Source organism: Haliaeetus leucocephalus, unplaced genomic scaffold, assembly GCF_000737465.1.
Source record: "Haliaeetus leucocephalus isolate CR32 unplaced genomic scaffold, Haliaeetus_leucocephalus-4.0 Scaffold228, whole genome shotgun sequence".
In the NCBI taxonomy this organism is placed as follows: domain Eukaryota; kingdom Metazoa; phylum Chordata; class Aves; order Accipitriformes; family Accipitridae; genus Haliaeetus; species Haliaeetus leucocephalus.
The window spans coordinates 8123545-8137822 of NW_010972664.1; the positions used below are offsets into that span (position 1 = coordinate 8123545).

The following is a 14278-nucleotide window of genomic DNA, read 5'->3' on the forward strand; positions in this document are numbered from 1 at the left end:
TGCTGTGGGGGGAGACCCCAGCCAGTGAACGTCTTCTGGGTCAGCACAGAGCCTCAGCCTGCCACTGGCTCGAAATTACGCTTTGAGAGATGAGCTGGGAGGTCACTGCAACCTGCAGAGCTGCTGCCACAGGCCAGACCAGCCGCAGCACAGACACCGCCGTATCTGCAACGCTTCCAGCAAGTGCCCCCGCAGCCCCATGGCATCACTGTGCCACAGCTCCGGGATGTGTAATTACTGAGAAAACAGGTCAATCTTTGGGATTAAAGACTCCTGCAAAATGTTCAGTGATTACCCAGGAGAGGAGAGCAAGACCCAGGCTGCCTCCCCTGGGTCTCATCCCCACATAAGCTCTCACCCTCAGACCCTGCAGCAGCCCTCCTGCCCCGGCAAGTGCATTCCTGGGCCCAGCTCAGAGCACCACTGAGCCAGCAATGGCCCTAGAAAGCCAACATAATTTCACCAAGACCAGCTGACCTCATCAAGTTTAATCTCCAGTTGGCCTGGGCAAGGAAGCTTCCTGAAGGGACTTCTCTTGACTGCCATGTGAAAGCCGGGTGCGTTTCTCAGGTCCTCAACTCAAACAACACACTCATGGCACTTAGGTTAACACACAAAGGCCCTTCTTCCTTCGGGACTTGGTACGAAAGGAGAGAAGCCATGCATAAAAGTGGGCAGATTTTCTGCAAGACCTCCCTACAAGAACACAGCAGTCCCCCCTCAACCTGTCTGCCCCCTCTTTTCCCAGCCAGGGGGACTGAAGTCCCTGCCAGGCACTTGAGATCCTCAGAAGTTCAGGGACATCTGGTCTCATCCAACAGCATATCTCTCTTCTGGCTATTGCTTCTGAACCACCCTGCAGATAGATTTATGCGTTTGAACATCATCTGTGCTGGTTCAGCTAAACAGTTTCTTACCTTGGCAGACTGGCAAACGATTAGACCTTAACTTGAAATGTGAGTGTCACTAAATTTACTGCATTTTTTTCACTAGCAATTTTCTGTAGCCATAAACCCCTCTTGCTCTTTCTTAGCACCTTCCATTTGAGTTTCTCAGTACAATTCAAAAACATTATGCTGAACAAAAAATATCACATTCAGCAGCAACGAAACAACACTCGATATTTTCTCCACTGAATTTTCATGAGCTATTTCAGCTTTGCTAGTTATAGGAAGAGGACTTAGACATTTCTTAGGACTTGACAGAATATGCTCGACAGCCAGCAATTTCTCTGGGACAAGAAGTGGAAGTGGGACAACTGCCTCTCCAACACGTCTTCTGGAACTGCTGGGCAATTCTGAGCATCTTAAATTTTAACAGGAATAAAAGTAATACATTTTAAAATACCAACACTTAATCCCAACACTTCTACAAGTGGCAGAGTAAAGAGAAGGGCCAATATGTAGCAGGCCAAATGCCGCTGACCTCATAAGCAGGACGCTGTTGAAACCAAATGAGAACCTGCCTTTAGTTCTTAACAAACTAACGGCCCTACCTGCTTTTGGAAGCTATATAGCAAAGATTTCTAGCTCCAGACAGAACAGCCTCTGAAAGAAAGTCAAAAGTGAAGGGGAAGAAAGAAAGGAGGAAAAAAGCAAGATTTTACCAGAATACAACACAACTTTGAAGTCTGGTCTCTCACACATCTTGCCAAAGCTTAAGATTAATACTGCAGAGAACAAACAAAACCCCCCAAAACCAACAAACCCCCAGATTCGTACCTTGACCTTTCAAAAGAGCTCCCTGATTGTCTATAGCCCTGGCATTCTGCAAATCAATGGCCTCATAGGAACAGTCATCCCTTCTTCAGTCTCCTCCAGAGCACTTTGGGAGCTAGTCCAGGACTTAATACAGCAAGGCCTGAGTGGGACCAAAGTAATTCACAATCCATGCAAAATGCCTAATGCCCTCTCCTAAACTGACGTGGTTTCACTGTGTCTGAAATGGAGGAGCCCTTTGGCAGGGCAGAGTACCAGCTGCAATGATCCCAGGTCCTAGTTCAGCTTGGTTATGGACAACGTTGTGTTCCAGGCCAGCAGCTCAGTGCCTCCTTGTAGAGGCAGTGAGGACCATTCCTGACCCGTATCTTCTGCAGGCTTCTGATGCTGTCAGAGATGCTCGCAATTTCTGGTGGCCGGGCCAACAGATGCTCAGTGTTTTGATCTCCTGGTCTGGTGAGCAGAGGTAAGGTTTACCCTGGGCAAGCAAGGAGGCTTGGATGCCCACGGGCTGCCGATGGAGCACCACCACTGCACTGCCCATAGCCCGGCTCCAATGCTGGGGGGACACGTCATGGGACTGGCAGCCTCTCTCCTCGGCAAGATGGCGGAAGCACCGCCCCTCTCCTTAGCCACCTCCTGCTTTGCTCCTGCCACAGCCACCCCTCAGACTTTGCCCCCGCACGCAACGGGGAATGGAGGCATTTTGCACCAACCTAGCGGGAGCTGCGGGCGGGCTGCCGGGTACCTCCATTTTGCCGGCAAGCAAGGATGAGAGTGCCGAGAGCAGCCCCAGTTATTTGGAGGTGACCTCCTGGGGGGGGTCGGGCACGCAGGGACCATGGCCCCGCAGCCGTCCGCGCCTCGAGTACTCACCCAGAGCAGTGATGGACACCGGGGTGCCCGCGTGCCGCTCCCCAACCATCTGCCACTCCCCATCCAGCGTCCGCGTCCACTCGGCCACCCGGCACTCATAGTGGCCCTCGTCTGCCTTGACGCTGTTGAAGATCTCCAGCGTGAAGGAGCCAGGCCGGACCTGCTCCACCTGGATGCCCCCGTAGCTGCTGCGCTCGGCGTACGAGGGGCCCGGCTGCAGGGTGCCCTCCCGATCCAGACGCACAATTTCGCTGCGCCGGTTCAGCTTGTCAACCAGCTGCCAGGCGACGGAGAAGCGGCTTTGGGGCCCGAAGCCTGAGCGCACATTGCAGCCAAAGCGCAGGCTCTCCCCCTCCAAGACATTGCTGGCGTTGTTGATAATCTCCAAGGAGATGCTGGTCTCTACGGAGAGAAACGCATACACACAGGGGAGATCATACACACTCGCCACTTCTCAGTCTGCAAGAAGGACGCTGCCGGCCAGAGAAGCTTTCTACCAGGTGCAGGAAACTGCCCACGCATTTGGGTCCAGGCACGTCTTAACCTCATGCGTGACCACATCCAAAACCAGCTTGTGGGCAGCGAGCTGCTCCTGGTGACTTGCACACTCAAAGCAGGTGTAGGCCAAAGCTAGGAAAAATCTTTCTGCCTATGGCTCATGAGACATTGCTGCGTCTTCCGGTCGCAGGTCCGGGATGGGATCTCAGCAAAGCTTGAGGGAATTTGTGTTGCTACAACATGCACCGCATGCAACCAACTTGGCCAAAAAAAGCTTCCAGCTCCCTGGGCTTTTCGATTCAATGTCATCCTGATCACCATCTTGCCATATCCCTTCCTACAACACCTTTTGGGAGAAGCTCTCCCAAACTCCCATCGCTGGCAACACTAGAGGTAGCTATCAATGTTTGGTAACATCAAAAAACCCTGTTATTCTGAGCTTCCCAGAGATGTAAGGCTTTACAGCTGGTTTTTCAGAGATACTGAGTGCTGGTTACTCCTGCTGTCTTCCGTCAGAGTTATGGACACTTAGCACCCTTGAAAAATCATCACATTTGCGATTTATCAAATGGCAAGAATGAAATCTGTCTGAAAGGTGGCTGTGCCTGTAAGTACTACATTTCAGACATTTGTCCAGTGCAAGATTTCTAGCTAGAGTAATTTTCAAAGCCAAACAAATGAGACCAAATATTGGTAGGAGAGAAAAGAAATAGAATTTCTTTTGGAGAAATGAGGAGGGAAAAAAAAACTAGGAGAAAGGGCTGCATTTACCTACAAACCTAAGAGATAGGAGACAAACATTGCACAAAATCCTCTTACAGCTACCCTCTGCCTGATCAAAGCCCACTGCCAGCATAGCCTGGGCAACACGTGCATGGTTCATCATGCCACAGCTACCTGAGTTTCAGAGAGCAAAACAAGGAATGAGGCAGTGGACCCTTTCCTCTCACCATGTTATTTCTCTATTTCTCACATTTGTCTGACAAACATAAAAGGCATTCAGGCAAGCCTCCAGCAGGGTTGTTTTCACCAGGGTTGGCAGACACACAGTGACCAGAACAGAGCTCTATGCTGAAGAGCAACCCAGGGCTTGAGGAGCACATGAACCCTGGTTTCTTCCAGTACAGCTGTCTTGCAAAGGCAGCTGAACAACAGCCACTGAACGGCCTGCAGGAACCTAGCAGCTCTTAGGATAAACCAAGGCCAAGCCAGTCTCCCCATTACGCCTGCTGAGTACTTTAGAGCACCCAACTCCCTGCAGAGCAAAGTGAGGAGAGAGGTGTAAGGAGCAAGTCACAGGCTGTCACGTGCACCTTCAGCTCAAGGACAAAACTGCCAGCTTGGTGTTATTACCAAGGTAGGGGCATGTTTCCCCACCTACGAACCTGACGCATATCCCTCCTTCTCCACCATTCCCTTCACATCAGAAAAAAAGTCTCGCCAGTTGCCTCCACAGCATGCAAACACTTATCCTCCCTCTTCCCCACCGCTGAAGTGTGGGCACATCATGGCCTCACCAGCTAGCTACCCAGTAGAGCAATGGTCCCAGCAGGGGACGGACAAGTCTCTACTTACTGAGCGGCAGGACAGTGATGGGGATGTTCTTCGGCCGCTTGCTCTCCTTGTCAATGAAGTCCCCTGTCACGGTCTTCTCCCGTTCAGTCACCCGGCAGTTGTACTTGCCACTGTCCTCAAGGCGGAGGCGGTAGATCTTCAGCACAAAAACATTGTCGCTTTCTTTGGCTACCTTGAGCTGGCCCAGGGCCTCACGCTGGGCAAACTCATTGTTGAGCACTGGCACGGCATTGGGTCCCAGGCTGGCGATGAGGGAGCTGTTGAAGGCCCAGGAAATGGAGAAGTAGCGGTCAGGGATGTTCTGGGCCTCCAGGGTGCACCGAAACTCCACCGGCTCACCCACGATGTACGTCCGCTTCTCTGTCTCCAGCCGGACACTGAACTCCTTATCTGGGGAAAGACAGACCAACTTGCATCAGCATGGCAAAGCCCATCAGGAAAGCCGGCACACCTCGTGCGAGGTATTTACAACTTGCTACTCCCTGCACAGCCAACATCTCTCGGACACATGCATCCACAGGTGAAAGGGTTAGGGGCTTGCTTTTGCTGTGAGAGCCCAGATCGGCCGTGCTGCAGGAAAGACAACTTGCTGCCCAGCATGCAAGAGCTGCAAGGCTTCCCCAGTCATAACCCTTTCATCCAGCCTTTACTCCTGGGAGCAGCTCTGCTGTGACACCAGCATCCAGTGGCACTGCTGGATGTGACCTGGAGCCTACTCCTCCTAACACCCTGCTCAGCCAGAGTCAAGAGGCAGGACCTTTGGGTATATCGGAGAGAAGAAAGAGCTCTGCCGGGTCTTTAGATCCCTAGCAGGAACCTGTGCTGTGGGCTGGGAGGAAGATTTTGACTTGCAAACGGACCTTGTACAACACAGAAGTGGTTGCTGAAAGTTTTATTTTTATTTTTATTTTCTGCTGTGTCACTCTTAACCTCCTCACTTACCAAAATTCTCATTGCCTGTGCTAGCACCAAGTGCTTAAGGTGTATGTTTTAGCTCCTGTGTCAGCCCCAGATCACTGACCACATCAGGAGATGGGGCCTGCCACCCAACCCCCCTTGCTGCTCTGGTGTCCCCTGGTTGCTCTTTGCTGACATTTGCTCTGCCCGCAGGCAGCGCTTGGGCTCTCCTTTGCCCTGCTTCACTGTGCCAGCAGCCTCCCAAGTGGGGCACATGGCAAAACAGGGAGCCCAGCCCCAGCCACCTAACAAGGCACTGCCCCATTTTCTGCCTCCTCCCACCACCCAGCCGAGCGAGAAAAGGCAGAGGAGACACTGACCGGTGGCTTGCACGTTGACGAGGGCACCCTGGGAACGCTTGCGGGTCATGGCGTACCAAGACTTGTCCGGGTCCTGGATCCACTCCGCTGCCTCGCAGTAAAACTCGCCCTGATCCGATGGGTGGAGGTTGTAGATAGTGAGCTTTGAGGTGGTCTCCCCAACTTTGTCCAAGCGAACATCCCCTGTGGCTTGCCGCTGGGCGTAGGCACTGCCAGCCCGCAGGACGAAGTCGCGGCTGAGGGAGATGACCTCCACAGGCGCCTCGCTGCCTCGCTGCCGGTACCAGGCGATGGAGACATGGCTGTGCTGGGTTGTGCTCTTAGACACCTCGCACTTCAGCTCCAGGGAGTCACGCTCCACTTTGTTCAGTGTCTGCGGGACTGCTGTCACTCGCAGCGAGTCAGGGATCACTGCAGCAAAGGGGAACGGGGAAACACAGCCCAAGAGTTAGCAACGCCAAAATGCTGAGTCTAAAGCCCAGACGCGTTAAAGGAGAGCTAGGGGGAAGGTTTCTTTTTATAGTCGTAATTAATCATTAAGTATTAGCAAAGCCCTGTTAGCTCACATCTAGCCTCCAAAAAGAGGAGAATCGTCCCCAAAGCCCTTGGCTGGGAAAGACTGCGACCTGCAGCACATACTCCAGTGCTGTGCTTAAATTCCTGCTCAATGGTCCCAGCGACTGCACAGGGTTTTCCACCATACCGCAGAGCAGCACAGCTTAACACATTCAATTCCCATGAAGGCATTTCTTCACGGGCAGCATCCCCTTCATCATGTGCCACCCAGCATGCTTCGTGACCCCTCCTGCCCACATCCTTCAGCCACTCATTAGCCCTGCACTGTGGTCTTCGCCCCTCGGTTCCTGTTGGGGCCAAGCTAAATATATTTAGTTTCTTTAATCTTCCCTCATAAAAAAGTCAGGAGATCCAACTCTCCTCTCCTTTGTTTACATCCTTTCACATTTTAATGGCCTCCTCAGGCCAAACAAAGGGGTTTCTGCATTCGGAGGGAACTGGCTCCTCTGAGGGCAGCAATGCAATTGCAACATGCCCAGTGCCTGTTCCCAGGACACAGCCACATCAAGGCACTTGGTAATGAAACTGCTGGCTACTTTTCCAGCTGATTAACCAGAGGAGAGAAAGTACAGCTGCTAAAATCAGGACAAAAAAAAATTTGCAGCCCCCCTCAACCTTGCTTGATTTTAGCAAGCTTCTTAATTTTAGCAAGTGGCTCTACCGCCAGAAGATAGACTTTCTTAAAAAGAAGCCTTTCTAGACTTTGTTGTCTCAAGAAACATCATGTGGAAAGAAGAATGCAAACCTTCTCCCCAGCTCTGCAGACAAGGTAGCGCCAGTGAGCCTGTTAATGCCCAATGGTTTCACCGTGTACCGGTGGAATATAATTAACATATTTCAGTTCAGTTTCATTGACAGCACTGGAAGGTTTGACGAAATTAGCTGAGCTGCCGAAAGCTGCATCTGTTTCATTCAGGCATGGCTACAGAATGCAATGAGCTGCAGGAAAGACAATCGCTGGCATTATTGCCAGCAGAAAAGTCAAAGCAGAAGAAAGGAAAGAAAAAAAAGCCATGAGATGGAGTAAATGAGAGGGAAATCTTCCTGCGTCCAGCCTGGATGGGGCCATTCACTTTTACCATGTGTTCACTACCCAGGGAATTTACTGCCCCTGACAGGGAAAGTACCTGGTAAGGCCATTTCCATTGGAGGCCATTGCCCCCGTCGCCCACAGCCACATCTCCTCCTCCCTCCCTTCTCCTCATCTTCCTCACCGGGCTCCCATCCCCTGCCCACCAGAATAGCCTCTGGCCGACCATGGCCAAGAGGGCGTCTCCCTTCACCTTTCCCCCTTCCCTTGGACTCCCAAACCAGCGGTGAAAGCGGCAACCAACCTTGCCAGTTCACACTGCCTGCACAATGAGATTTAAATTTCTCATTTCAAACCTTTCTGAATAATTTCCAGAGCCACGCAGCTCCTTTCTCTTTGCCCTCCAGCCACGGGATCTTATAACTTTTCTTACGTTATTTAAATAAATTAAACCTGATCATCTTGCTGGAGTTACTTTCCTGCTGAGCTGCTTCAAAGGCAGAGCTCCCTGCTACACCAGCCTCCACATGACAGCTTATGGGGTGAAAGCTGTCCATGAAGAAAGCGTGCCCGTCCTCCTTCCCCCAATTTGAGAGACCTGGGTACCCCACTGGGTGCCTGCGTGCCCTCCCCAGCCCTGTTCAGCAGCACGGCCACTTGCTGGCTACAGGCAAGGCAGTGTCTTTTTTACCCTGGGAGCCTGCCTGGCTCTGTGGGGTGAGTACAGGGCAAGCATTTGGCTTGCCAGATGTGGAGCTGCCCGCTCCCCAGGAGTAAGGCCTGGAAGTCTGTCCAAAGGCTTGGCCTCAAGCAAACATTTGCCACGCTGTTCCCCAAGCAGGTTAGAGGCTGGCACAGGCACCATTTCGCCAGCTTGAACCATGACTTTGTATCTCCAGGTCATAACCTGGCTGGAGGGTTAGCATCTTCTACACCACATGGGCAAGCTATTGCAAAATGCATTCCTGGAGAAAAATCACGAGGCAGCGGCGTGCTGTTAAAAGCTGTAATTTAACTGTGGTAACACCTGATACGCTGTGCTGCATTACTCCTGCTCTTTTGGTTAAAAAAGCCAGCCAAGATCCTTCTGGTTAGAGGAATTGGTAAGACCTTTTGGGTTGCACGCAGCCTTGAGGGTATTGTCTTAAATCAGCCTGGCCTAGGCACACATTCGGTTGGTGTCACCTTCCTAACCAGGAAGACTAGAGATCTGCTTGCTAAACGAAAGCCCGGTTTCTGAACAATCAGATTTTGGGAGGGACAGGCAAGAGCCCTGAGCTGGCCAGACCAGCGGGAAGCCTCCATGCTTTGCACCACTACTCTCGTGCTTGGCCAAAGAGGCATAAACAACTTTTTTAGTTACACAGCAAGATGCACTTCGGGTACCAGGCTTGGGGAGAGAGGAAGCGGGTAGGAGAAAGGGAAAAGCGCTGTTCTCAAGAAGCAGCCGAACGTGGCAGCAGGTCACAGCTCATTTCAGAAGCTCAACGAGCATTTCATTCTGAGTGCTGCAGAGCACCGGGGACTCCCGCAGTGGGGCCGCAGGTCTGCTGGGGCTCACACACCACCCCAAAGCACAGACCCCACTGGCCTGCGCCGACAAGAGGGCTACAGGCACGGCTTAGCCCATCAGGCTGGAGCAGATCAGGCACGGAAGTCATGGAGAGAAAAGCAAGCAGGGAATGCTGCAAAGGCACTCGCCAGGGCACGACACCGCACGTGAGGAGGTGCGTTATTGGAGGAGAAGTTCCTCCCAAGCCAGTCACCCTGCTCAGGCTTCAAAGACATCAGTTTGCATATCAGGACATGAGTAACTCTCTGCATGGCATTCACCCAGGAGCCCTGGCTCCGCTGCCAGCCATCACGCTGCTGAGCTGCCCGCACTCATCCCACAGCCGCCTGCTGCAGGAAGCACCAGGGTTTCTGGGGGCACTCTGCAAGCTGAGCTTCACTTGAAAGCAAAGCTCAGCTCAGATGAGAGTCTTCACTGTGTGAAGGGGAGCAGGGCCACAACTGAATCGGAGCCAAGAGGGAGGCTGCAGGGCACATCCTCTTGCCTGCTCTTTCTCACCCAGCTCCTGCCTGTTTGTCCCCTTTGCAACGTGCCATCCCGGCAACCTGCCTTGCACTTCCTCCAGCATCCAGCCTTGCTTCCTTCTTGTCCCTCAACACAAGTCCTGTCATGACCTCCTGGAGGTGTCAGCAGAGCTGCCCTCTCCCCAGCATCAAGGTTAGATTTGGCAGTGAGTGGCCGGACAGGGAGGTGAGCAGCTGAAAAACACTTCGTGGGAGCAAACCTGTTGTGCTGTTGCCACCCCTGAGCCAGTCTGCTGAGCCCAGCCATAGCTGACAGCATTGAGCTTGTAGTTACAGCACTGAAAAAAAGAGCACGAAATACAGCATTTCCTATTAGTCCCCAAGGCACAGGTTCCTGCAGAGGACACTGGGATAGGTACTCAGTGGTGGGTGGGCTGCTAAGCGCAGGGTGCTCGCAACCCCCGCCAAGATTTGAAAGCTCCTGAAATATTAAATGTAAATACTGCCACTAGAGGGTGTCAGGGACCCAGCTAGGGAGAGTCCCAGGGCCCTGCTGCCAGGACGAGGAGGAGGGGGGAGGCCGGAGATGCTCCCCTCTCGCCAGGGCAGTGCCCACGGGCATCCTTCCTCAGGAAGCCTGCACGCACGGCTCCAGCCAAATCCACCTCAAATGCGCACACCTCAATAACACGCAGTCAACGACCACTCGTCGAGCTAATTAAGGCTAACTTTAGGACAAGGAACTGGCTTACAGTGTCCCAGAAAACAAGCGGGGAGCAGAGACTGGAGTTCCTGGGTCTGGACTTGGTGCACACCTCAACATGCTTTCCTCCAAGCCCCACGACCAGCTCCATTTCCAGCAGCTCCTGGTGCCCTGCTGAACTCTACCCACACGGACGAAGATGACTCAAGGCATCTCCCTTTTCCCCAGGCTGGCTCTGGTTCATCCTTGTGTATCCAAAACCCCAAACACCTCCAAGAGGTAGGCTATCACAGCTTTTATGTGCCGGACACAAGCCAGAGAGCTACCAGCATTTCATCTACTCCCAGGCAAGGCAGCAAACCTGGCTGAGATGCCGTTTCCTTGGTAAGCAATGCAGGCAGAGTGTCAGGCTGGGAGCCAGAGGCTCCCCAGCTTGAGCTGGTAAAACAATGCTGGGAAAATCACTTAGCACCATGGCAGCCTTACACTGCAGGCTCTTCAGGAGTCAAACAACTTACACAGGCTACCCAGCACAGTGGGACCACTTCAGGGCCACTGTAGGACAAGCAAAACACACCAACCTCTTCTTTGCTTGGATTTCCTTATAGCTTTTACCCACTGATACTCTTTAGAGGCAACCTATGGTGCTACCCTGTGTCCCCACCCACCCACTTCGTGCTACCTGGACAGAGCTAAATTTGCCAAGTGTCAAGTGTGAACTATTTAGGATGAACAAATACATGTACTCCCTACTCCTACGCAGCTGCTTCTGGCTGAGAAATACTGCTCTGGATTTTGCAGGGAATTAGTGCAAGAGTTATGTTTCCATCTGCCCCGCAACATCTTGTTGCCCTGCAGGGATCCCAGCTCAGCACCACAAACCTCCTTACCCAACCCCTCTGGTTGTGCGTGCAAGACAGAAGCAAGCTGCTCAAGAGGAACCACAATGCCAGCACCACCAGTCCAGAAATGAGCACTGGCAGGCACGAAATGGCACCATGAACGGCACCGTGGGTGGGAGTGCGAGGCGCGGGGATGCAGCATTTTGCTATTACCCTCTGCAATCTGCCAACCCTCCTGCGGCCACCCGTGCCTCCCCAGGGAAGGAGGGAAGATCTGCCACCAGAGCCACCCCGATGCCACAGAAACAGCTGGAAAGGACCTGTCCTCTCTCGGACACTGCAAGCTCTTAGAAAGCCATGCTCCTTATAACCCCCTCCACAGCGCTATTGATTTCCATTCCTTACATGTGCATGTGTGTGGCAGGAGGAAGGGGGTGGTAATAAGGCAGGAAAAATATCTAGATTAGCAATGTAATCCTCTCAAGCCCTCATGCCTGGCAATTAGCTATACATGCCGATCCATACCTGCTGCAGCACACCAGACACCACTCTTCCTCATCAATCAAAAGCTCGCGTAATGCCTTCAGCACAAAGGGAAACACATGCTGTGTTATGCTGCAAAACTGATGAAGACCCTCAAATGTCACCTTTGCAAGTGGACAAAACTGAGCAGATCATGCTGCTGCTGGTGTCCTTTGCTTGCCTTATTTTTAAGTCCCGACTAGAAACTCGCAGGTGGCCTGGGGCAGGCAGAGGAAAGCTTTGTTCCTGTTGTTGCTGCTTATAAGTTTCCCCCACTGCCCAAGGGCCTACCTGAGACCAGAATTTGAGGAGGCAAACCTACCACCCCAAGATGTACTTTCGCTGTGACTGAGGGTGTGGGGTCTCCGTGCAAAATTTTCCCTCTTCTCTTCCTTGCCTACCAAGATATAGCAACAGGCTCCTGGTATCACGGGGAAAACATAAAGCAAGTGTTAATAATCTGGTTGGTTTGGGGATTACTTTCCTTCAGTAAAGCCCCACCTGCAGTGGGAAATAAGGACAGTCAAAGACAGGTTTAAATGAAAGGCAGCTAAAAGACTACTAACTGTTTAAATGAATTAAAAAAGAAGTCATACACTTTCCTGAATTAGTCAGTGAATTTACTTCAAGTTCCTGAAAGGGTGAGCAGAACTTGCACTGTGGTCTAAAGAAAAGCAGTTGGAATATAATTTTCATCCTTGTGCAAATATTTAAGCCTTATTTTAAATGAGAAGTTGAACTATGAAGTCACTTTCAGTTGCTGCACGATTAAGAAATGCATGGCAAAGCACTAAAGTTGCTTGCAATTGTATCACTGCAGCATTCTGTGGGGAGAGGAGAGGAGAGGAGGGGAGAGGAGTGAAGGGGAGGGGAGGGGAGGGGAGAAAAGATCCCAGTTTGCACGCTTGCAGCTTTTTAAAAGTGCAGTTTGTTACTGATTCAGCTGCTGGCAGAAGGCAAGAAGGGAGCTGAAGAGTTAAGTAAGATGGCATGACAGTTGTTTCACAGAAGTAGTAATAAATCCTCCGATTACAATAGTATCCTTGTTGGTACATTAACGACTGGCTGGAACGATTATGACGATAGAAATGCATCTCCCAAAGCAACTGGGTGAGTTCAAGCAGCCAGTGAGAAAGGGCTCAGGAAAAAACAGAAGTAACTAATGCAGAGAAAAAGGAAAAAGAGAATCTGACAGAAGATGCAAAAATTGGAAATTAGGTCAGCTTTCCGACTCGGGGCCTGAACTTCTCCTTGCTCACTGCAGGCTCCGTTAGTGACGCACCCAGCCTGCCCCGCTTGCTGTCACCATCCGCCCTCCCAGGCAGCGGCAGAGGATCACGATGCACCTTGCTCGAGGAGCTTCCCGGCCAAATCCAGGCTGCACAGGACTCCCTAGCTGGATGGTGCGGTTACAAGCCAGCGCACCCACCCCAGGCACATGGGGCTGCAATGCTTTCCCGCAGCTTCCCAAGCCCCACACGAACCCACAGGGGTTGACAGCAGGCGCCCTGTGTGCCCAGGGCGAGCGTGCAAGGGGAACAGACGTGCTCAGCCCCAGCTCCAGCTTGTCCTTTACAGACCCAGAGGAGCTACAGCTTTCCCAGCTGCTTGAGAGTGCTTCACCTCCAGGAGATAGGACAACCCCTCTCCCCCTTCCCCCTGGGCTTTACCCTGGGGCTCCAGCCCCGCCAGCACTGTGCTGTTCAGAGCAGTTCTCCAAGCCTCATCCCGCGAGTGGCGGATGGTCCTCCAAAATTGCTGGTCCCCTTCCCTTGACTGCTTCGGGTGCAGTGTGGCAGATGCCGGGAGCACATTCACATCCGCTGCCCCTGTTTCCTTGTGCCTCATTGTCCCTCTGCCCTCAGCTAAAGCCGCTTTGGGGAGCAGGGGAAGGCATGCTCCCACGAACAAGCTCCTTCTCTTTCCACCCACCCTGTCCCAAAGCACCCCAAGGAGCATCTGGTTATTAGGGCAGCTAATTTAGGTGGAAAAATTCAAGTGACCTCATTAAAAGAAAAAAAAAGAGGAGGAACCAGAAAGGGGTGGTAAAAGGACAAGGCGGCACCCAGCAGTGAGAGTCATCATTTGTTCATTAAACAAAAATTAGCTGGACCATTGGTGGAGCAAACCCTGACGACAGGCAGCCCAAGGGGGCAGACCACCATGCACCACACCGACCGCTCACCTGTGGAGGCAACAACCTCTAGCAGCAAGCCAAGGTGAGTCAGCTCACAAACCCCTCCCTCTCCTTCTCCCTCCCTCTTCTACAATCTCACCTTTGTGAGGGTTTAGCTCTCTTGCTGATCCCAAGCACCACCAGCAAGCTACTGCAGCTTAAGGCAAGCCTAAGCCACTGCAAACACGAGGGCAGAGCACATCACCATCCACCTGTTCCACCGAGGGTTAACCTGATGTGCTTTACTTAACAGCACTCCTGAGCTAAGAGCATGGACACGGAAATTTGCTGTGGCTTAAAGCAGCACAGGGCAACCTGCTAAGCCACAGCCTCCTGGAGCCTGCAGGACAGCCAGGGAAACAAACAAACAAAAAAAACCAACCCAGCAAACATGGAGTCAAGAAGCTGACGCTGCCTGGGCTCCTCTGAAGCTGTGCATGCAACGCTA

The 14278-nt window shown here is 52.3% G+C and overlaps 1 protein-coding gene across 1 annotated transcript in view; it reads right to left on the reverse strand.

Moving 5' to 3' along the window:
• The window catches only part of IGSF3 (immunoglobulin superfamily, member 3), a 69153-nt gene that overhangs the window by 28583 nt on the left and 26292 nt on the right, over positions 1–14278 (reverse strand). Inside the window, exons 2-4 of the mRNA XM_010567252.1 lie at positions 5945–6355; positions 4668–5057; positions 2595–2996 (exon numbers count right to left, since the gene is read on the reverse strand). Coding sequence (XP_010565554.1) covers positions 2595–2996; positions 4668–5057; positions 5945–6355 — 1203 coding nt within the window. The remainder of the gene's footprint in view (positions 1–2594; positions 2997–4667; positions 5058–5944; positions 6356–14278) is intronic.